Here is a 23,982-nt window from a genome sequence, read left to right on the forward strand (position 1 = left end):
AAAGAAAACTAGATTAACCGTCCATTCATCTTTTTTGTGGGATCTTGCAGCAATTGACTATTGTGTTTGCCTTCATAACAGCAGTCACTAATCTTCAGGACAAGTCATTATGTATGAAAGGCATTGCGATGTTTGAGAGCTGTAATCAAAATATTCAGCCCAGCTGGAGGCCATTTGGGGCACCATGTCTGTGCCATCACTTTGACAGGGCAATCCGATTGGTCCGCACTACGTTGCTCATGCCCCTAGTCCTTTAACACATTCATCCAGTGTCCTTTTCAAAAGTTACCATTGAATCTGTTTCCACTGCTCTCTCAGGCAGTGCATTCCAGATCACAACTGATTATTTTGTCTCTCTTAAACCTGTCTCCCCTGGTTACCAACTTTCCTGCCTGTTTCTCCTTATTTACTCTGTCAAAACCCTTCATGATTTTGAACAGTTCTATTAAATCTCCCTTTATTAACATGCGGCAATCGTCAGATCTGGGGCCAGCTGTTTTCTGACGCCGTGAGAGTTGACTTCTCAGTCAAGGTTCCTGTGACAAAGCTGTGATGAAGCTGTAGGAACTTTGTTTTTCTTGTGCCTCTTGAGGACATGTCAAGAGAAGGTCAGTGTTTGTACTGGACTCGTTTTTTTTAAAAGCAAAATAAAAAACACATTTCAGTGGGGCACTGGGCATTGGTGCTTGAAGAAGTATCAGAGTGTGGTTATATTCGCTGGGATCAGTTAACAGTAGATCAGAACCACTGCGCTCTTGAATTTCATCTGCAAGAAACAATGGTTATGGGCAGTGCCCACTGAAATATCAGGACTTTCTACTGGGGAAGGCTAATTCTCATCAGCCATGGCTCAGTGGATAGCACTCATGCCTCTGAATCAGTTGGGTTGAAACCCCATTCCAGAGGCTTGAGCAGTAAAATCTAGGGTGACACTCCCAGTGCAGTACCGAGGGAGTGCTGCACTGCCTGAGAGTCAGTGCTGAGGGAGCGCTGCACTGTCAGAGAGTCAGTGCTGAGGGAGTGCTGCACTGTTGCAGTCCCATCAGCTCCCTCATTTGAACCTAAATGATTCTGCGGTCACTATTTCAAAGAAGGGCAATGGGATTTGCCCCGTTAGCCTGGTCAATTCTTCAGCCAACATCACTAAAATCTGGTCGGTATCACATGGGTTTTTTTTGTGGGATCTTGCCGTGTGCAAATTGGCTACTATGTTTCTTACATTATAACAGCGACTACCCTTCCAAAATACACCATTGGTTGTAAAGCGCTTTGGGATGAGTTGAGGTTGTGAAAGGCGCTATATAAAAGCAGTTTCTTTTTCCGTTTTAGTCTGATCTCTTCATTAAATACAGTCAACATTCTGCAATGCTACTCAAATAAAAACAAGATTATCTCTAATCCTGCTACTGCCTTTCCCTTTTAACCTTTCCTTCCAAATCCTTCTGTGTTGTTCTCCGATATTTCCCACTTTCTTACCTCACTTTCTCGCTCCCCTTCATTGTAGTGTCGACCTCACTATTTCCATCTGTCTCTTCTTTCTCTCACACACTCGCTGTTACCCGCTTCATCTTTGAATTTTCTGTATTTTTCCCCGAAATCTGTTCCCACGTGTTCTTATTCACCTCTCATCCCCTGCAAAGAGCCTACAGACAGGAAAACAACATTCTGGGAGGTCTCACATAAATGTATTGTAACCAGAGTTAGCGATCCGGCTACTAAAATACAAGAGGGAGCAGCTGGCTGGGCTGAAAGGACTGACCCCCTCCTTGAATCACTCCCAGGTCCAGAATTTAGAACGCGTTAAGTCTTCTACACCAAGACATAATTTTTAAAGAGAAATGTGCAACTATATAGCGCCTTTCATGATCACGGGATGTTCCAAAATTCTTTACAGCCAATGAAGTACTTGCTGAATTGTAGACTCTGCTGTAATATAGGAAACGTGGCAGTCAATGTGAACAGAGCAAGACCCCAGCGAAATGATATTGACCAGATAATCTGATGTTGGTTGAAGGATTGAGGGATTAATATTGGCCAGGATCATTAGGGGAGGACTCGCCTGCTCTTCTTCAAAATAGTGGCCATGGATTCTTTTGCATCCACCTGTGAGGGCACATGGCACCTCAGTTTAACATCTCATCTAAAAAGCGGCACCTCTGACAGTGCCGCACTCCCTCAGGACTGCAGTGGGATTGTCGGCCTAGATCATGGCACCCATGTCACTGCAGGAACTTAAACTCTTAACTTTCTGACTCGAGGGGGAGAAGGCTGCCGGACGGAGTCACAGCCAACACCAAATCTGGTGACTTTCATCCCAAACTACGATACGCTGAGGTTGTCCCACACCATTTTGCAATTTGGGTTTTAAAATCTCCAACCCATACATCAGCTGTTCAAAGTTCTGTCTGACCAAAATGTGGAGGAGGTTTGGGATGTTGCTCATTTTGTGGTGAGTGTGAATCCTATTATTGTCAGAGTCTGATTCTTTGAGAATGCTATTGATGAGGTTATGTTGGAATGTTCAGTCAGAAGCCTGGAATGGCCCGAGGGCTGGAGAGGAGAGACTGCCTTAGTTTTTAAATTTTCATCCTTCTTTTCACATCCCTCCAGGGCCTCTCCATCTCTGTAACCTCTCAGCCCCACAATCCTCTGGGGGTCTCTGCGCTCCTCCAATTCCGGCCGTTAAGTTCCTGGTGGAACAGTCTTGTCCCAGAAAAGGTGGGAGGGCGACTCACAAGAGCAATAGGAGATCAGAGGGTATTCTCTGACTGCCCACCCCCACCTCCTTATTGCTGCCTCCTTGTACAGTAGAGTGTAAATCTACCACCCCACCCCCAATTCCCCACCTGATGGTGCTGGTAGGAATGTATATAGAAGTACATCAAATTTACAGCACTGGGACAGGCCACTCAGCCCATCTGATCCATGCCAGTGTTTATGCTGCACATGAGGCTCCTCCAACCCTACTTCCACTTACCCTATCACCATATCCTTTTATTCCTTTTTTCCTAGTGTATTTATCTAGCTCCCCTTAATGGCATCTCTGCTATTCACCTCAATTGTTCCCTGTGGTAGAGAGTTCCACGTTCTCACCACTCTCTGAGCAAAGACATTTCTCCTGAATTCCTTACTGGATTTATTAGTGACTACCTTATATTTATAGGGCAGGGGGGTGGGAGGTCTTGTGTCCCTGCCTCTAAGCCAGAAGCCCAGGTTCAAGTCCCACTCTGGGACTTGGTGGCCAAGGAAGGTGTGTTCATAACATGGCCAAACAGACCAACCCGTAAATTCTTCTAACATACACCTGTGGCAGGCAGTAAGAGTGGGAGAGTTTCCTGTTCAGTCACTTGTAGAAGACAATGGCAAACCACTGCAGTACCTCACCAAGCATAACTATGGATCAACACATGGAAGTCCATAACATAAAAGCAAAATGCTGCAGATACCGCAAAATACTGCAGAAGTCCATGGTTGCTTATGCCCTCTTAAGGCATGGTACCTGAAGTGAAAGAGAGAGAGAGAGATTTCATATTTGTGGTCCCTAGTTTTGGTCTCCACCACAAATGGAAACATCTCTGTCGAACCTATCGAACCCTTTCATAATTTGAAGACATCCATTAGGTCACCCCTCAGGTGTTCTCTTTTTGTAGATAAAAGTGTCCAAGTTTATTCAGTCTTTTCTGATAGGTGTTACCTCTCAGTTCTGGTATCATCATTGTGAATCATTTTTGCACCTTCTCCATAACATGGAAATCAGAACTGTTCACAGTCACTCCTAGTGTGATCTAACCAAGATTCTTTGAAGTTACTATAACTTCTCTAGAAATGGATGCCAGTATTTGGTTTGCTTTTTTCTTTGGCCTTATTAGCCTATGCTGCTAGATTTGGGGATTGTGTATCTGCACCTCCACATCCCTTTGTTTCTCTGTTCCAACACATGGCTGGAGGAAATACTTTGATGTTGAACATCCTGAGGGAGAATCTTCTCAGGATTTTCCTGTCTCCCGCTGTTTCTGGGGTGAGAGTTCCAACGATCTTCGCTCAACTGTCATAGATTGGGAGAATCACTGCCCCCTCTTTAACACTTAAATTCCTGATCTTCGAAGCACTGTGGCTCCTCCAGGGCCCATGAGAATAATTCATAGTTTCACAACCACGTAAAAGTAGTTTCCTTAAAGTGGTCCCTGAGCTAAGAATTTGAGTGTGTCTTTGCAGCCCCCTTTTTAATTTGCAAGTGGTTCAATTTAAAAATGACCAGCAGCAAAGCTTTAGTCTTAAACAAGATAAAGGTTCATTTATTTCAAATCTACTGTAGTAAGTTACTTATATCAAAGTAATGAAGTTACTACAGTAACTAAATACATACAAAGATTAAATGCAGGCAAGGATAAAAGATACTTATTAAGATTAAATCCAGTTGAGTCCTTTAAGATCTTGTTGCAAGTCTGTAGCTTGCAATTGGTTAGTTGTCTAGAGTGAAGGGATGAAGTTGAAGAGTTGTGTTCAGCAGCTGTGATGGCTTCTGTAGTTGATTAGTCAGTGTTTACCTTTTCAGATGGACACAGCAGGTCAAGCAGGGTTTGGGAGAGAGAAGATTTCTTGTTCTTCACTTGTTCCACGATTACGACACCTGAAGATGGCTTAGATTCTTTTCAGCAGAACAACATTTGATTTCTGGATATCTTCCTTTTTGTTCTCCCTTGGCCAAGAACCCTCTCTAATAATGTCTCTCAGAGTTCTTCCAGGTAGCTCTGCACATGTGGCTTTTGCAGTTTGTCTTTATCACGACCAAAGCAAAATGGCTGCTATGTTAAATTCAAATGAGCCATCGTTCCACCAGCCAGGGAAAATAATTATTTTAAGGTCCTTTGAAGTCCTGCTTTATCTCCTGTTCTCTCAGTAGCTAAGGAGTCAGGAGTCATCAGACCTTTAGAAGATTCGGTGGACAGCCCTGGAGGAGTCTTACATTTCAATGAATCTGTGATCAGTTCTGTAGATAACAGAATCTGACAAGGTCTGAACAAACACAGAAGAGTGCCAAAATGTCTGTCCATGCCTCCATTTTGAAAGGGGCTTTTAAATTCAATTTAAAAGTTCGAAAGCAAAAATATACCTTTCAGCCAGTTGTCCTTAAAATCTAAATTACAACTACACATTCATGATAATAAGATTGGGGAGAGGTCATTCAGCCATTCGAGCTGATTCCACCGTTGGCTGCTCTGTATCTTAACTCCATCTACCCACCTTGGTTCCATAATCACTCTTGCCCAACAAAAATCTACCCAAATTATTAATTCACCCTCAGACACAACAGCCTTTTGGGGGAGGGTGTTCCAGATTTCCACTACCATTTGTGTGAAAAAGTGCTTCCTGCGGTTACCCCAGCTCTAATTTTAGGTTTTTGCTCCCTTTTTCTGGATTCCCCCCACCCAAGGAAATGGTGTCTCCTTCTCTCTGTTAACAATCATCTCAAACCCCTCAGTTAGATCACTCCTTTAATCATCAATATTCAGGGGAATACAGACTTTGTCTGTGCAGCCCATCCTCATCATTCAACCTGAGATGCCCTGACCTTGTGAAAGGCTCTATGTAAATGCAACTTTCTGTATTTTTTATCCAGTGGGTCATGTGCTCTTGGGGACTATGGATGCTGCCCTGACACTGACCCCTAGGAGTTGCAAGAGAGTAACCTGGTGTGACTGTTCATTCCAAATTAATCCCACCTCCAGGATAAATCACTAAATTAGTTTTTCTGTGTTTGGCTAATTTTTTTGGGATTGAAAGTATTAAATGCGTGAAATATCAGGGAAGAATACAGATAAAACTGGCCAACTCCTCTGGGTGATATCTCATTGATTCCACATGCAGAATGAATTAAAAGACAATGAAGAGATCCCACACTCTTCATACTCATTTCATGTGCCAGTGACATTTAAGCAGACAGACTGTGTAGGTGGTTTGCTCAGAATGACTGCGCCAGAAGCACTATGAGGAAAGGTCACTCAGTTCATATCTCAATCAGAAATTGCCTGGTTTGGGATTTTAACGTAAAACAAAGCCTAATAATGCACCCACCCCTTTTACAATGTATCCATGGCTGTCTATTAATGACCTTTTATTGCCCAGACAGCAACCCTTTGAGGGAGCCCAGATTGACAATCTGTGCCACTCTGTATGATCACTGTTGAGTGTTGCACAGATTGAGAATGCAACTTCTGTCATTGCAGCTGAACTCAGTTATTATCATTGATTTGGCCCCATTTCCCACTGGTTGGGATATTTCCCTGTATGATTAACAGTGAAAGGGTTATTGATGAGTGAGCTGAGTAATTAAGACTGTGTTCTTCAAGCTTCAGTGCTGAATTAGTAAAGGTATTGAATGTGATGAGATAATCGGTGGCCCAGTGGGCAGTGCTCTTACCTGTTGGGTCAGGAAAGTTCTGGGTTCAAGTCTTACTCCTGAGTATAAATTCCAGGCTGATACTTCCGTGCAGTACTGTGCTGTCACAGGTGTTGCTTTTCTCTAGAGACCCTAAACTTAGGCCCTGTCTGCCCTCAGGTTAAAAAGATCCCATGGCACTATTTTGATGAAGGGAAGGGAAGGGGCGGGGGCAAGGGTGGGGATGGGGGTGGGGGAAGGAGATGGTTCTCCCCGGTGTCTTGGCCAATATTCACCCCTCAGCCAACGTCACAAAAGTCAGATAATCTGGTCTCCATCACATTGCTGTTTGTGGGAGTTTCCCCTGTGCAAATTCACTGTCACATATCTCACATTACAGCAGTGACTACACTTTAACAGTACTTCATTGGCTATCATGTGTTTTGGGATCCCCTGAGGTCAATATTATGAGGAGATATTAGGGAAGGGTGAGCAAAACCCTGGTCAAAGAGGCAGGTTTTAACCTGGCTAATAGGTTCAGTTGATGGATGTTAAATACTCCGTAATTTGTTATAAGATGAATAGGTGTTGGGTAGTGATTAGTTAATTACACTTAGACGTGTATATAAAGAGTCAGCCAGCACTGGGTGTCTGGGGTTAGAGAAGTAAGTTCTGTGACAAGCAATAAACAGTCGCCACTAAAGCATCCTAATCTCAGTGTCATCTTCTGAACCAGGCTTGGGAAGTCCACTGACACTGGTTATGTTTAGGGATAGAATTCCAAAAGCTTAGGCCCCAGGCAGCTGAAGGCACAGCCACCAATGGTGGAACAATTAAAATCGAGGAACAACTGGAGGAATGCAGATAACTCATTGGTTTGTGGGGCTGGAGGAGGCTAGAGGGATAGGGAGGGGTGAGGCCATGGAGGGACTTGAACATGAGAATTTGAATTTAAAATATTTCAGTATTGGAAATACTTCTGGCTTGCCCTCCAGGTGCTAATGCAGAAGTCTGATCCAGTAAAGAGGGCAGGCAGCGCACTGCCTGGCGTAATGGAGGTTGTGACACCCAATACATGGGCACGTGCCATCGAGATTGCAGGCCACCTGTCAATGTCTTTAAGCTAAATATCAAACTATGTCTACATTACCTCTCACTCTTGCTTTAGGAAAGTCATTCGAGATCACCTACATCCGACTGAAGTTTCACACCAGCAGGCCGGAGAGTTTTGCCATCTATAAGAGGACACAAGAGGGCGCCCCCTGGACTCCTTACCAGTATTACAGCGCCTCATGCCGCCAGACATATGGCTATTCGACCGGGAGCTTCCTGCGGTTGGGGGTCGAGGAGCGGGTGCCGTTCTGCACTGACGAGTTCAGTGACATCTCCCCGCTGACTGGAGGGAATGTGGCCTTTTCCACCTTGGAGGGGAGACCCAGTGCGTACAGCTTCGACACCAGCCCCATGCTGCAGGTAACTAAACTGCCCCCGCCCACAAGAGAAACCTGCGTTACTCGGGTCCTCAATACTTTGGGTATCGTCTATGGCTCAGTAAGTTGCTCTCTGAGGCAGAAGGTCATGGGTTCAAGTTCTCAGCCCAGACCCTTGAGCATAAAATGTAGGCGAGAGTACTGAGGAAGTGCTACACTGCCAGAGGTGCTGTCTTTCAGATGAGATGTTAAAACCGGGCCCCATCTTCACTCTGATGTAAAAGATCCAGGAGGCATTATTTTGAAGGAGAGCATGGGAGTTCTCTCCAGTGTCCTGGCCAATATTTATCCCTCAGTCAACATCACTCAAAAAACAGATAATCTGGTCATTACCACACAGCTGTTTATGGGAGCTTGCTGTGCAAGTTGGCCGCCGTGTTTCCTTCGCTACAGCAGTGACTACACTTGAAAAAAATGGCATTAGCTGTAAGGTGCTTTGAGATGTCCTGAAATTGTGAAAGACGCGGGGTAGAATTTTCACCCCGTTAGGGGGGGTTGTGCGGGGACCCCCAATTGGGTCAGCACCGCCATTTTACGTGGGTGGGCCAATTAAGGCCCTCCCAGCATGCCACACACCCATAAACGCTGTGCACTCCCTATGTGGGCGAGGGGGAGCGTGCTTCCCTGAGTCAGGAGTGCGTACGAGCAAGAAAGAGCACAGAAATCTCCCTGAGGTACAGAGCTGCCTCAGGGAGATTCGTTTAAAATTTCTAAAGTTTAATAAAGGAGAAAAAAATCTTTAGACCATGTCCTCTCATGTGAAACTGTCACATGAGCTGGGACATGTTCATTAATGTTATTAAAATTTTTTCCAAGATTTCAAAAACATTCATGAAAATTCATCCCACCCATGGTTGAGGTTTTATGAAAAATGCGAAGGCTCTTAAGGTTGGACGGGCAGCTTTCTCAATCGGGTTAATTAGTTAATTAATGGCCTTAACAGGCCTTTGACAGTTTGACTCGGCTGCATGCCCGCGGAACTGAAAATCTAAATGACACGTGGCGACGAGGAGACGCACGCCCGATGTCACCCCGCGTCATTTTACGTCTCGGTGAGCGGGCCCTGCCCTCGCTCACTGAGCCAAATATTCTCCCCACTATATAAATCCAAGACTTTTTTCTTCCATTTTACTTAGCTCTCACAAAGTTATGGTGGATGTCGCAGCTTGGAGAATGATGTAATCACCATTTTAAAACCCAAGCATTAGTATCATGCACTCTTTGGTCAGTATTCAATACACAGATATAACCCCTAGTTACAAAGCAAAACGCCCTCTACACTGTCCCCATCAAACACTCCCAGTACAGGTACAGCACGGGGTTAGATACAGAGTAAAGCTCCCTCTACACTGTCCCCATCAAACACTCCCAGGACAGGGACAGCACAGGGTTGGATATAGAGTAAAGCTCCCTCTACACTGTCCCCATCATACAGTCTGAAAGTAGGAACAGTGTGGGTTAAATATGTAAATATACACCCAATGTTCACAGGTAGGTACACACAGAGTTCCACACTCGTGCACACTTACGCAGGGAGAATGTGGTGTTCTGATTATGCAAGTTCCGTTAATGAGCAGCTCTTGCAACCTCAAGCTCTCCTGAGAGGCAACAGCTGCATTTTTCTATGTTTGTGTAAGAGGGAGTATATGGGATGGTTTCTTTCCACCCCCCCACCAGTTAATAACACACCCTAGCTCTGTCATAGAGAAGCATTCTGTAATCCACAGCATCAACCTTCTCATTTCCTCTGGAGGCACTTCCTGATTGATGTTGGCCAATTAGTGCTGCAGACTTCTGTAGGAATTGTGCTGAGATTGGCTCGAGATACAGTTACCACAATTAAGCCCTTTGACCACGAGGAGACACCAATGACTCTTATCCTTGTTCAAGACACATTTCAGACTGGGGAGCTGGGAAATAATTAAGGTTACGCTTAGCACTGCACTTTGACCTCCTCAGTTTGAGGGTCACAGTGCTGACTGCCCTTGCGCAACCATCATACTACAGCTGATCGTGCAGGAGCAGCACACACACTTCTCACTCAACCTACTGGCTCAGTTACTTGTTAGCAAATTTGGTAGATTTTTTGAGTTGTGGCAAATGGAAGATATCCAGGAGTGTTGATACCTTCTCATAGCCACTGTGTTTGTGCCATGTGGGACAGAGCTCAAAGGAAGTACTACATCCTTGGGCCTCTTTGTGCTAATTATCATCTCTCCACAAGGTTTTACCATCTGGTTCATGTAGAAACCCTGACTCCTGATCAGCAAATTATCCCAGTTTTGCACTACACTATGATTCTTGGCCTACCTCCCCTCACCACTGACCAAAATCAAAACTTAGTTGGGAACACTCTGGCCTCTGGGTCAGAAGGTCGTGTGTTTGAGACCCACTCCAGAAACCTGAGCTCAAAATTCAGACTGACACTCCAGTGCAGTACTAAGGGAGTGCTACACTGTAGAAGGTGCTGTCTTTTGGATGAAATGTTAAATCATGGCCTTTCTGCTCTCTCAGTTGGGTGTGAAAGATCCCTTGGCCCTATTTCAAAAAAGAGCAGAGGAGTTCTCCCCAACGTCCAGGCCAGTATTTATCACTTGACCAACATCACCTCAAATAAAACAGATTATCTGGTTATCTGGCTCTTTAGCGTTTGTGGGATCTTGCTTTGTACATCTTGGCCACTGTGTTTGCTGCCTTTGAAGTGCCTACACTTCAGAAGTACTTAACTGGCTGTAAAGTACTTTGAGACATCCTCCTTTGATTGGATCGTGTGTGACTGTCTGTCAGTCAAACATATCCTCAATATCCAATAACTAAGAAATGAAAGAGTTAAATGAAAATTTTTAAAAGGTTTTTAATTACTCATACGATTTTTCTCCATGGGTTCTTTTGCTCGCAACAATGTCATAAGAACATAAGAAATAGCTGGAGTAGGCCATTCAGCCCCTTTGAGCCTGCTCCACTATTCAGCAAGATCATGGCTGATCTTCGACCTCAAATCCACTGTCTCACATTATCCCCATATCCCTTAATTCCCTTGGTACCCAAAAATCTATCGACCTCAGTCTTGTAAATACTCAATGAATGAACATCCACAGCTCTCTAGGATAGAGAATTCCAAAGATTCACGACCCTCTGAGTGAAGAAATTTCTCCACATCTCAGTCCTAAATTGACGACTTCTCATCCGGAGACTGTGACCTGGTGTTCTCGATTCCCCAGCCAGGGGGAAGCATTTTCTCAGCATCTTCTCTGTCGAGCCCCCTGAGAATTTAATCTGTTTTAATAAGATCATCTCTCAGTCTTCTAAACTCCAGAGAGTAGGCCTGGTCCACTCAATCTGTCCTCATAGGCCAATTCCATCATCCCGGGAACTAGTCTAGTGAACTTTCATTGAACTCCCTCTGGGGCAACTGTGTCTTTCCTTAAGATTCCTGGGGATTAATCTTCAATACTCGGAGGCACCATGCCAATTCCTGGAGGGTTGGCAACATTGCGCACCCACCCGCAGACCTAAAGAGGGACATGGGGTCGTGACCTGACTTCTTGGTCTCATTTTGAAAATAAAACAGAATTCTTCATTTCATTATTTGTTTTTATTGGCGGTGTAACAGCTTCAGTGTGTACAGAATGTTTCTGTGGGAATGTCTACAGACTGTACAAATGAAGTGGGTGAGGCTGTGTGAATGTCCATCCACCCTGGAGTGGAGACGCTACAAATGATAGCCCTTCCCGGGGACCACTGGGCGAACAGTAGCCCAACACCCCACACCCCCACTCACCAGCCCCTGGCCCTGTATGTATGATGAAGACCCTGCACTCCCTGCCCTCCCCTCTCCAGGGGCCACTGAAGGACCTTCCCTGCTGTGTTATTCTTTTGGGATTGAATTGGTGATTCACTCTGTGTCCTTAGAGCTGAGACCAAACTCAGGATGGCCTCTGAGCTTTGCTGCAGTTTCATTTCCCCACTCTCACTTTCCATCTTTGTCACTTTCTCGATTTTCTCGCTCATCCTCTGCCTCAATCTCTCCTTTCTTTTTCACTCTCACTCTGCTCCTCTATCTCCCTTTCTCCCTCTCTCTCTCTCTTTCTTTCTCCCCTCCCACCTCTCCTCCCCCCTCACTCTTTCCCCTTCCTACCCTCACAGAATCACAGTGCAGAAGAGGCCCTTTGGCCCATCGAGTCTGCACCGACATGTGAGAAACACTTGACCTACCTACCTAATCCCATTTACCAGCACTTGGCCCATAGTCTTGAATGTTATGACGTGCCAAGTGCTCATCCAGGTACTTTTTAAAGGATGTGAGGCAACCCGCCTCCATCACCCTCCCAGGCAGCACATTCCAGACCGTCACCACCCTCTGGGTAAAAAAGTTATTCCTCACATCCCCCCTAAACCTCCTGCCCCTCACCTTGAATTTATGCCCCCTTGTGAGTGACCCTTCAAATAAGGGGAACAGCTGCTCCCTATCCACCCTGTCCATGCCCCTCATAATCTTGTACACCTCGATCAGGTCGTCCCTCAGTCTTCTCTGCCCCAATGAAAACAACCCAAGTCTATCCAGCCTCTCTTCATAACTTAAATGTTTCATCCCAGGCAACATCCTGGTGAATCTCCTCTGCACCGTCTCCAGTGCAATCACATCCTTCCTATAATGTGGCGACCAGAACTGCACACAGTACTCCAGCTGTGGCCTCACCAACGTTCTATACAACTTGAACATGACCTCCCTACTTTTGTAATCTATGCCTTGATTGATAAAGGCAAGTGTCCCATATGCCTTTTTCACCACCCCACTAACATGCCCCTCTGCCTTCAGAGATCTATGGACACACACGCCAAGGTCCCTTTGTTCCTCAGAACTTCCTAGTGCCTTGCTGTTCATTGAATACTTCCTTGTCAAGTTACTCCTTCCAAAGTGTATCACCTCACACTTTTCAGGGTTAAATTCTATCTGCCACTTATCAGCCCATTTGACCATCCTGTCTATATCTTTCTGTAGCCCAAGACACTCAACCTCACTGTTAACCACCCGGCCAATTTTTGTGTCATCCACAAACTTACTAATCCTACCACCCACATAGTCATCTATGTCGTTTATATAAATGACAAATAATAGGGGACCCAGCACAGATCCCTGTGGTACACCACTGGACACTGGCTTCCAGTCACTAAAGCAGCTTTCTGTCATCACCCTCTGTCATCTACAACTAAGCCAATTTTGAATCCACCTTATCAAATTACCCTGTATCCCATGTGCTTTTGCCTTCTTTATAAGTCTCCCATGTGGGACCTTGTCAAAGGCTTTGCTGAAATCCATATAAGCCACATCAACTGCACTACCCTCGTCTACACACCTGGTCACCTCCTCAAAAAATTCAATCAAATTTGTTAGGCATGACCTCCCTCTGACAAAGCCATGCTGACTATGCCTGATCAAACCTTGCCTCTCCAAGTGGAGATAGATACTCTCCTTCTGAACTTTCTCCAATAGTTTCCCTACCACTGATGTGAGACTCACTGGCCTGTAGTTCCCTGGCTTATCTCTACAACCCTTCTTAAATAGCGGAACCACATTAGCTGTTCTCCAGTCCTCTGGCACCTCCCCTGTGGCCAGAGAGGAATTAAAAATTTGGGTTAGAGCCCCTGCGATCTCCTCCCTTGCCTCCCTCAGTTATCAGGGACACAAATCATCTGGACCTGGCGATTTGTCCACTTTTAAGCCTGCCAACACCTCCAAAACCTTGTCACTCCCTATATCAAAAAGAACCTCGCAGTCTCTCTCCCCAAGTTGGATACTTTCAACCTCACTCTCTTGGGTGAAGACGGATGTGAAGTATTCATTCAACACTCTAGCAATGTCCTCTTGCTCCACCCATTGATTGCCGCCTTGGTCCCTTATGGGCCCTACTCTTTCCCTGGTTATCCTCTTCCCATTGATATACTTATAGAATATCTTGGGATTTTCCCTACTTTTACCAGTCAGAGCTTTCTCATATCCCTTCTTTGCTCTCCTAATTGCTTTCTTAAGCTCCACCCTGCACTGTCTGTACTCCACTAATGCCTGTGCTGATTTGTTTCCCTTGTGCCTGCTAAAAGCCTCTCTTCTGCTTCTCATCGTAATCTGAATATCTCTGTGGTCATATCTCTGGGCTTGTTACTCCTTCCTATCACCTTTGAAGGGACATATTGAGCCTGTACCCTCCCCATTTCCTTTTTGAACACCCCCCACTGCCCCTTTGTAGATTTCCCCGCAAGTAGCTGTTCCCAGTCTACCCTGGCCAGATCCTGCCTTATTTTATTAAAATCCACTCTCTCCAAGTCCAAAACATTTTTTTGCAACTTGTTGATTTCTTTGTCCATAACAAACTTAAACTGTACCATGTTGTGGTCACTATCGCTAAAATGCTGTCCCACCATCACCTCAGCCACCTGCCCGGCTTCATTCCCCAGAATTAGGTCCAGCAATGCACTGTCTCTTGTTGGACCCTCTACATATTGACCTAAAAAGTTCTACTGTACACATTTCAAGAAACCTACTCCATCCAAGCCCTTAACACTGTCTATCCCAATTAATGTTGGGAAAGTTGAAATCACCTAATATAATTACCCTATTATTGTTTTTATACACCTCCACAAATTGTGCACATATTTGCTACTCAATTTCCTGCTGGCTATCTGGAGGTATATAATAAACTCCTAACAATGTGGTTGCCCCTTTTATATTCCTAATCTCTACCCACAAAGCTTCATTCGATGCCCCTTCCAAGATATCATCTCTCCTTACTGCGGTAACTGACTCCTTAACTAATAATGCAATGCCTCCTCCTCTCTTACCCCCTCCCCTATCTCGACTGAAGATTCTATATCCTGGAATGTTGAGCTGCCAATCCTGACCCTCCCTCAATCACATCTCTGTGATGGCAACTAAGTCACAATTCCATGTGTCAATCCTCACCCTAAACTCATCCGTTTTACCTGTAATACTCCTGGCATTAAAGTAGAGGCCAACCAGCCTTGCCTTACTCCCTTGAAGCTTATTGCAGCTGTACTCCCTCTGACTTGATTGTTTTACTGTACGATGATGTGTCCCTATTCTGCTAACATTCTGTGTCCCCTCCCCCTGCCGAATTAGTTTAAACTCCTCCCAACAGCACTAGCAAACTCGCCTGCAATGTTAGTCCCACTCTGGTTCAGATGTAGACCGTCCCACTTGTACAGGTCCCACCTTTCCCAGAAACGGTCTCAGTGATCCAGGAATCTAAAACCCTTCCTCCTGACCAACTCTTAAGCCACGTATTCATCTGCACTATTCTCCTATTTCTGAGCTCGCTAGCACGTGGCACTGGGAGTAATCCAGAGATTACAACCCAAGAGGTCTTGCTTTTTAGTCTACTGCCTAACTCCCTGAATTCTTGGTGCAAGACCTCATCCCTCATTCTACCTATGTCATTGGTACCAACATATACCATGACCTCTGCCTTATCACCCTCCCCCTTCAGGATGTCCTGTAGCCGTTCAGTGACATCCTGGAGCCTGGCACCAGCGAGACAACATGCCATCCTGGAGTCATGTTGACGGCCACAGTAGCGCCTATCTGTTCTCCTGTCTATAGAATCCCCTATTACTATTGCTCTTCCTCCCTTCCTGTACAGACAGGCTGCTTGTGGTGCCAGAAGCTTGGCTTTGTCTGCACTCCCTGGAGGAACCAGCCTCCAAAATGGAATACCGATTTGCGAGCGGGACCCCAGGGGACTCTTGAACTACTTGCCTGTTTCTCTTGGACTGCCTGGTGGTCACCCATTCCCTTCCTTCCTCAAGTCCCTTCAGCTGCAGTGTGACCACCTCTCTAAACGTGCTATCCATGATGCTTTCTGACTGGGGGATGCTCCACAGTGTCCCCAGCCGCCGTTCCAGCTCTGAAACCCGAGCTTCCAGGAGCTGCAGCTGGACACACTTCCTGCACACACGCTGGTCCCGGGCACTGGAAATGTTCCCAGCTTTCCACATGGAGCATGAGGAGCACACTACGGCTTTGAGTTTTCCTGCCATGTCTTATCCCTTTATGACCTCTGTCTCCTTCCCTCCTGTTCCATCCTCCCTTCCCCCCTCTCTCTTTCTTCCCCCCCTCACTTTCTCAGCCTCTCTTTCTCCATCTTCCCTTCCTCTCTTTCTGCCTCCCTCCCTCACTCCCCTTCCCTTCCTTTCTCTCCTCTTCCCCTTGTCTTTCTCCCCTCCTTTTCTTCCTCTGCCTCTCTCCCCCTCAATCTTTCTCTCTCTTCTCTCCATCTCTTTTTCTTCCCTCCCTCTCTCTCCCCATCTCTCTCTCTTTCTCCACTCCGTCCCTCTCTCCCTCACTTTCTGTCTCCCCTCCCTTCCTCTATTTGTCCCCTCTCACTCTTTCTCCCTCTCTCTCTCCCCTCCCTCTTTCTCCCCTGTCTCCCCTTTCCTTTATTTTCCCCTCACTCTTTCTCTTTTGCTCTTTCCCTCTCCCCTTCCCTCATTCTCTCTCCCTTTCCACCCTTTCTTGCTCTATCCCTCCCTCTCTCCTCTCTTGCTCTCTCTCTCTCTCCCTTTCCCACCCTCTCTCTCCCCTTCTACCCTCCCTCACTCCTTCCCCCCCCCCTTTCTCTCTCTCTCCACTTCCCTCCCTCCCGCTCTTTCTCCCCTCTCTCACTCTCTCTCTCCTTCCCTTGCTCTAACATTATGTATTTGTTCTGTTAAGGACTGGGTGACGGCCACTGATCTGCTGATTTCCTTAACGAGATTGAACACCTTTGGAGATGATATCTTCAAGGACCACCGCGTACTGCGCTCCTATTATTACGCCATCTCTGACCTATCTGTGGGCGGCAGGTAATTATCATTGTCACTGGCTTCATCCATAACAACAACATGCATTTATATAGCTCCTTTAACATCGTAAAAGATCCCAAGACAATTCACAGGAGTGATTATCAAACAAAATTTGACACTAAGGAGATATTATGACAGTGACCGAAAGCTTTGTCAAAGAGGTAGTTTTTAAGGAGCGTTGCTATGACTGATGCAGTTGGTACAACTGAGTTATTTAAAAATCCCAGAGGGAAACTTTAAACAACTGTCATAACCTATAATTTTAAGTGGCATGTTTGAGATGCAGCTCTAAATTCAGGAATCAGACCACCAGTTGTCGAGGTTTTATATTAAACTAAATGAAACATTTTATTAATTTACACAGGTTAAAATATATATACACATGGCTACAAATTACTACTGTCATAACTTTTAACAAATTCCCAAACTAATCTCCATTAATGGCAACAGCAACCCATAGACTTAACTGAACACCAGACAAAGCATTTTCACCTTACGATTTCAAAATGAGGTTCTATTCACTTTGGTTCCTGCGGAGATAGTTGGAGCCTTACAGCTGCTTTGATCTTACATTGCCTCTGCTTTGCACACCCAAAAACTGCTCCATTATACCTACCACTGACCATTAAATGTAAATCCTCTTTGTATCACCAACCTCTGAACTAATCCTCTCTAACCCCTTTCATAGTACCAGTTTTATTGGTAATATAAGCATATTGCTTGGTAGCTGCTAGAAAGGTGTCAGTTTTCACCCCACTTCTTGAATGTTCCATTCAAAAAATGCAAATATACCCTATCTCTGTTATATATCAAAACTAGTTAAATTATTTTAACAAATGAATTTGTTAAAAGTTATGATAGTAGTAATTTGTAGCCATGTGTATATATATTTTAACCTGTGTAAATTAATAAAATGTTTCATTTAGTTTAATATAAACACATCAATGCACCCAGACTAGCTGGTTTTAATCCAATTTAGACACACCCACAGACTAAACCTCTATTTTAAAAGAAAAAATCTTTTCCAATAATATTATGTACAGTAATAGCTTCATGATAGCGACTTAAAGGAGGAAGGAGAGATGTAAAGCTTTTAGGGAGGAAATTCCAGAGGTTAGGGCCCAGACAACTGAAGACAAATGGTTTCACCTGATCTTTAGATCTGCTGAATGATCTAATCTGAGCCTCCTTTCCACCTTCAGTGTGAACGAAGCTCAATGAATTCACTCATAGAAATGGACACTAACATTACAGTCATAAATTTACTGGAATGATACCAGAACTGAGAGGTTGTAACTATTGGGAAAGACTGAACAGATTCTTTCCTCTAGAAAAGAGAAAGCTAAGGGGTGACCTGATAGAGGTCATTAAGATTATGAAAGGGTTTGACAGGGTAGACGTGGAGAAGATGTTTCTACTTATGAGGGAGGAGGGAGACCAAAACTAGTGGCCATAAATATCACTAATAAATCCAATTGGGAATTCAGGAGAAAGCTCTGTACCCAGAGAGTAGTGAGAATGTGGGACTGGCATCATAAGGAGTATTGGAGCTGAATAGTATAGATACAAATAAGGGGAAGCTAGATAAGCACATGAGGATGAAAGGAATCGAACAATATGCTGATAGGGTGAAATGAAGAAAGATGGGAGGAGGTTTGAATGGAGCATAAACACTAGAATGGACTGGTTGGGCTGAATGGCCTCTTTCTGTGCCGTATAGCCTATGTAATCCAATGGAAACAGCACCTACCAGTGGCTGGATGGGTACTTGGTCTCCTTTCACTCGCTTGCTCACTCGTTCACTTTCATGCTCACTTTCTCTCGGTTTCTCTTCTCACCTCTGAGTCACAAAGTTCCAGGTTGAAGTCTCACTCCAGTACAAATGTCAAGATTGACACTCAGCCGCAGTAATGAGGGAGTGTTGAGCTGTTGGAAGTGCTGTCTTTCGGATACAACATTAAACCAAGGCCCCTTCTGCCTGCTCAGGTAGATGTACAAGATCCTGTGGTACTACTTTGAAGAAGAACAGGGCAATTAGCCCCATATTTATCCCTACTGATTATTGGGGCATTATCCCATTGCTGTTTGTGGACTTTTTTTATTATTCACTCATGGGATGTAGGCATCGTTGGCTGGGCCAGCATTTATTGCCCATCCCTACTTGCCCTTGAGAAAGTAATGTGAGCTGCCTTCTTGAACCGCTACAGTCCATGTGGTGTAGGTACACCCACAGTGCTGTTAGGGAGGGAGTTCCAGGATTTTGACCCAGAGGCAGTGAAGGAACGGCGATATATTTCCAAGTCAGGATGGTGTGTGGATTAGAGGGGAACTTCCAGGTGGTGGCATTCCCTTGCATATGCTGCCTTTGTCCCTCTGGGTGATAGCAGTTGTTGGACTCAGGAGGGAATCGAGGAGAAGGACTCTTGCACTCAACAGGAGGAAGAGCATCAAACAGAGGGTGCTGGTGAGAAGTGACTGAAGCATTCTGGGAGAAGTCACCACAGACACCGTGACTCAGGAGGGAATTGAGAAGGATCCACTGTCAAAGAACGGAATAGCCCCAAACATTACATTGCTATAGTGTTTCCATCCCTCCCTCCTCCTCAAACCTAAAAAAAAGAGAGAGAGGAAGAGGCAGTGTCTTTAGGAGTGCACCAGACCTGCGAGGGACACACTCCTGAAAGTGGATTTTAAAGAAAAAGCAGCTGATTGGTGAGTAAATCCTAGGAGCAGACTCTGAGGGAGGAGCATCGGAGCAGTGAGTATAAATCAAGCTTACCTTGGGGATTTGTGGCCTTGTCTCCAGGGAGCAGACTCAGAGGGAGGAGCACCAGAGCGGTGACGTCGTGGCACAGAGTAACTGAAGCCAAAACTGAAAAAGTGACATCACAGGAAAGCTGTGACCTGATTGGTTGTTAGGAAATCACCAAATTTGAAAAAAAAAAACACTGCAAAGCTAACTAATAGATTAATTATCTAAGTCGAGATGGCTGGGCAGGTGATATGCTGTAGCTGTACATTGTGGGAGCTGGCAGATCCCATTGCAAGCCGCAGTGACCACATCTGCAGCAACTGTTGGTTGCTGGAGGAACTCCGGCTCAGAATTGATGAGCTAGAGTCCGAGCTCCGGACGCTGTGGCACATCTGGGAGAGGGAGAGTTACCTGGATGCTCTGTATCAGGAGACAGTCACACCTGGTAGATTAAGTACCTCAAGTTCGATCAGTGGTCAGGGTCAGCAGGGTGTGACTGCAAATAAGGCAGGTAGAGGGATCCTGTGTTCAGGAACAGAGGAGCCTCAGCCCTTGACCTTGTCCAACAGGTACGAGGTACTTGCTCCCTGTGTGGATGAGGAACAAGGCTGTAGGGAGGATGAGCCAGCTGATCACGGCATCGTGGCACAGTAGGCCATTCAAGAGGGGGGAGCAAGAAGACAAGTGGTAGTTGTAGGGGATTCTATAATTAGGGGAATTGATAGCATCCTTTGTTAGCAGGATCGAGAATCCCGCATGGTATGTTGCCTGCCCGGCGCCAGGGTGAGGGACATCTCTGACCGGCTTGAAAGGATATTGGAGAGGGAGGGGGAGGATCCAGTTGTTGTAGTCCACGTCGGGACAAATAACATAGGTAAGACTAGGAAAGAGGACCTGTTTGAGGATTATCAGGAACTAGGAACTAAATTAAAGAACAGGTCCTCAAGGGTTATAATCTCTGGATTACTACCCAAGCCACGTGCAAATTGGCATAGGGATGCGAGAATAAGGGAAGTAAACACGTGGCTAAAGGAGTGGTGCGGGAAAGAGGGTTCCATTTCGTGGGGCACTGGCATCAGTATTGGAACAGGAGGGATCTGTACTGTTGGGACGGTCTCCACCTGAACCGATCTGGGACCAATGTTCTAGCAAAAAGGGTAAATAGGGTGGTCAATTGGACTTTAAACTAGAAAGTGGGGAGGGGGGGAGGGAAGGGTAAAACTCCAAGAAGTATGACTAATGGGAAACAAAGCAGCAGGTTAACGCATGGGGAGGTGGGTTCAAAATTATGAAAGAACTGAAAAGAAAGGAGAACCCAGGACAGGCTATTAAAGTCCCCAGAACACAAAATAGGACAGAGTGTTTGGAAAGGGCTAGGAATCTAACTTCAAGCACATCCGATAAAGGGACGACAATGAGAAAGGGGATGGGAAATACAGGACTGAAGGTGTTGTAATCTGAATGCACGCAGTATACGAAATAAAGTAAATGAGCTTGTGGCGCAGATTGAAATTGGCAGGTATGATGTGGTGGGCATCACGGAGACATGGCTGCAAGGGTATCAGGACTGGGAGCTAAATATCCAAGGATATACATCCTAATAAAGATAGGCAGGTTGGCAAAGAGGGTGGGGTTGCATTGTTAGTAACAAATGAAATTAAATCGATAGCAAGAAATGACATAGGGTCAAATGATGTAGAATCTGTGTGGGTGGAGTTGAGGAACCGCAAAGGTTAAAACACCATAATGGGAGTTATGTACAGGCCTCTGAACAGTAGTCAGGATGTGGGTGGGGCACAAGATACACCAGGAGATAGAAAAGGCGAGTAAGAAAGTCAAGGTTACAGTGATCATGGGGGATTTCAATATGCAGGTAGACTGGGAAAATCAGGTTGGTAGTGGATCCCAAGAAAAGGAATTTGTGGAATGTCTACGAGATGGCTTTTTGGAGCAGCTTGTGGTGGAGCCCACTAGGGAACAGGCAATTCTAGATTTAGTGATGTGTAATGAGGCAGATTTGATAAGGGAGCTTAAGGTGAAGAAACTCTTCGGAGGAAGTGACCATAATATGATAGAATTTATCCTGCAATTTGAGAGGAAAAAGTTGGAATCAGATGTAACGGTATTACAGTTGAATAAAGGCAACTACAGAGGCATGAGGGAGGAGCTGGCCAGAATTGACTGGGAGACGAGCCTAGCGGGAAAGACAGTAGAACAGCAATGGCAGGAGTTTCTAGGAGTAATTTGGGAGCAAAAATTCATCCCTAGGAAGAAGAAACATACTAAAGGGAGGACGAGGCAACCATGGCTGACAAGGAAGTCAGGGACAGCATAAAAGCTAAAGAGAAAGCATACAATGCGGCGAAGAGCAGTGGGAAACCAGGGGATTGGGAAGCCTACAAGGACCAACAGAGGACAACTAAAAAAGAAATAAGGAGGGAGAAGATTAAATATGAGGGTAAACTAGCCAGTAATATAAAAGAAGATTGCAAGAGTTTTTTTTAAATATATAAAGGGTAAGAGAGAGGCAAAAGTGGACATTGAGCCCCTGGAAAATGACGCTGGAGAAGTAGTAGTGGGGAACAAAGAAATGGCAGAGGAACTGAATAGGTACCTTGCATCAGTCTTCATGGTGGAAGACACGAGTAACATCCCCAAAGTTCAAAAGAGTCTTGGGGCAGAGGTGAGTATGGTGGCCATTACCAAGGAGAAGGTGCTAGGAAAACTGAAAGGTCTGAAGGTGGATAAATCACCTGGACCAGATGGATTACACCCCAGAGTTCTGAAGCAGATAGCTGAAGAGATAGTGGAGGCATTAGTGACGATCCTTCAAGAATCACTCGAGTCAGGGAGGGTCCCAGAGGACTGGAAAATCGCTAATGTAACCCCCTGTTTAAGAAGGGAGTGGGGCAAATGAAGGGAAATTACAGGCCGATTAGCCTGACCTCGGTCGTTGGTAAGATTTTAGAGTCCATTATTAAGGATGAGATTTCAGAATACTTGGAAGTGCATGGTAAAATAGGGCAAAGTCAGCACGGTTTCATCAATGGGAGGTCATGCCTGACAAATCTGTTAGAATTCTTTGAGGAGGTAACGAGTAGGTTAGACAAAGGAGAGCCAATGGATGTTACCTACCTGGACTTCCAGAAGGCCTTTGACAAGGTGCCGCACAGGAGGCTGCTCAGTAAGATAAGAGCCCATGGTGTTAGAGGCAAGGTACTAGCATGGATAGAAGATTGGCTGTCTGGCATGAGGCAGAGAGTGGGGATAAGGGGGTCCTTCTCAGGATGGCGGCCGGTGACTAGTGGAGTTCCGCAGGGGTCAGTGTTGGGACCACAACTTTTCACTTTATACATTAATGATCTAGATGAAGGAACTGAGGGCATCCTGGCTAAGTTTGCAGATGATACAAAGATAGGTGGAGGGGCAGGTAGTATTGAGGAAGTGGGGAGGCTGCAGAAGGATTTGGACAGGTTAGGAGAATGGGCAAAGAAGTGGCAGATGGAATACAATGTGGGGAAGTGTGAGGTCATGCACTTTGGTAGGAAGAATAGAGGCATTGACTATTTTCTAAATGGGGAGAGAATTCAGAAATCTGGAGTGCAAAGAGACTTGGGAGTCCTAGTCCAGGATTCGCTTAAGGTTAAAATGCAGGTTGAGTCAGTAGTTAGGAAGGCAAATGCAATGTTGGTATTTATTTCGAGAGGACTAGAATATAAAAGCAGGGTTGTGCTGTTGAGGCTTTATAAGGCTCTGGTCAAACCACATTTAGAATATTGTGAGCAATTTTATCTCAGGAAGGATGTTCTGGAGAGGGTCCAGAGGAGGTTCACGAGAACGATCCCAGGAATGAAAGGCTTAACAAATGAGGAACGTTTGAGGACTCTGGGTCTATACTCGATGGAGTTTAGAAGGATGAGGGGGGATCTGATTGAAACTTACAGAATACTGAAAGGCCTGGATAGAGTGGACGTGGGGAAGATGTTTCCATTAGTAGGAGAGACTAGGACCCGAGGGCACAGCCTCAGAGTAAAGCAAAGACCTTTTAGAACAGAGGTGAGGATAAACTTCTTTAGCCAGAGAGTGGTGAATCTATGGAATTTATTGCCACAGAAGGCTGTGGAAGCCAGGTCATTGAGTGTATTTAAGACTGAGATAGGTAGGTTCTTGATTGGTAAGGGGATTAAAGGTTACGGGGAGAAGGCGGGAGAATGGGGTTGAGAAACTTATCAGCCATGATTGAATGGTGGAGCAGACTTGATGGGCCGAATGGCCTAATTTCTGCTCCTATGTCTTATGGTCTTATGGAAGGTGCTATCCAAGGAGACTTGGTGAGTTCCTCCCGTGCATCTTGTATTGGGGGATTCAGTGATTGTAATGCCATTGAACATCAAGAGGTGATGGTTAGATTCTCTTTCTGCAGATGGTCATTGCCTCGCATTTATGTGGCATGAATGTTACTTGCTACTTGTCAGCCCAAGCCTGGATATTGTCCAGGTCTTGTT

The 23,982-nt window shown here is 45.3% G+C and overlaps 1 protein-coding gene across 1 annotated transcript in view; it reads left to right on the top strand.

The window, feature by feature from the left end:
* lamc3 (laminin, gamma 3) overlaps window positions 1-23,982 on the top strand; it is a 94,933-nt gene that overhangs the window by 16,617 nt on the left and 54,334 nt on the right. Inside the window, exons 2-3 of the mRNA XM_041192793.1 lie at window positions 7,548-7,852; window positions 16,595-16,725. Coding sequence (XP_041048727.1) covers window positions 7,548-7,852; window positions 16,595-16,725 — 436 coding nt within the window. The remainder of the gene's footprint in view (window positions 1-7,547; window positions 7,853-16,594; window positions 16,726-23,982) is intronic.

This window comes from Carcharodon carcharias, chromosome 8, assembly GCF_017639515.1.
Source record: "Carcharodon carcharias isolate sCarCar2 chromosome 8, sCarCar2.pri, whole genome shotgun sequence".
Lineage (NCBI taxonomy): Eukaryota > Metazoa > Chordata > Chondrichthyes > Lamniformes > Lamnidae > Carcharodon > Carcharodon carcharias.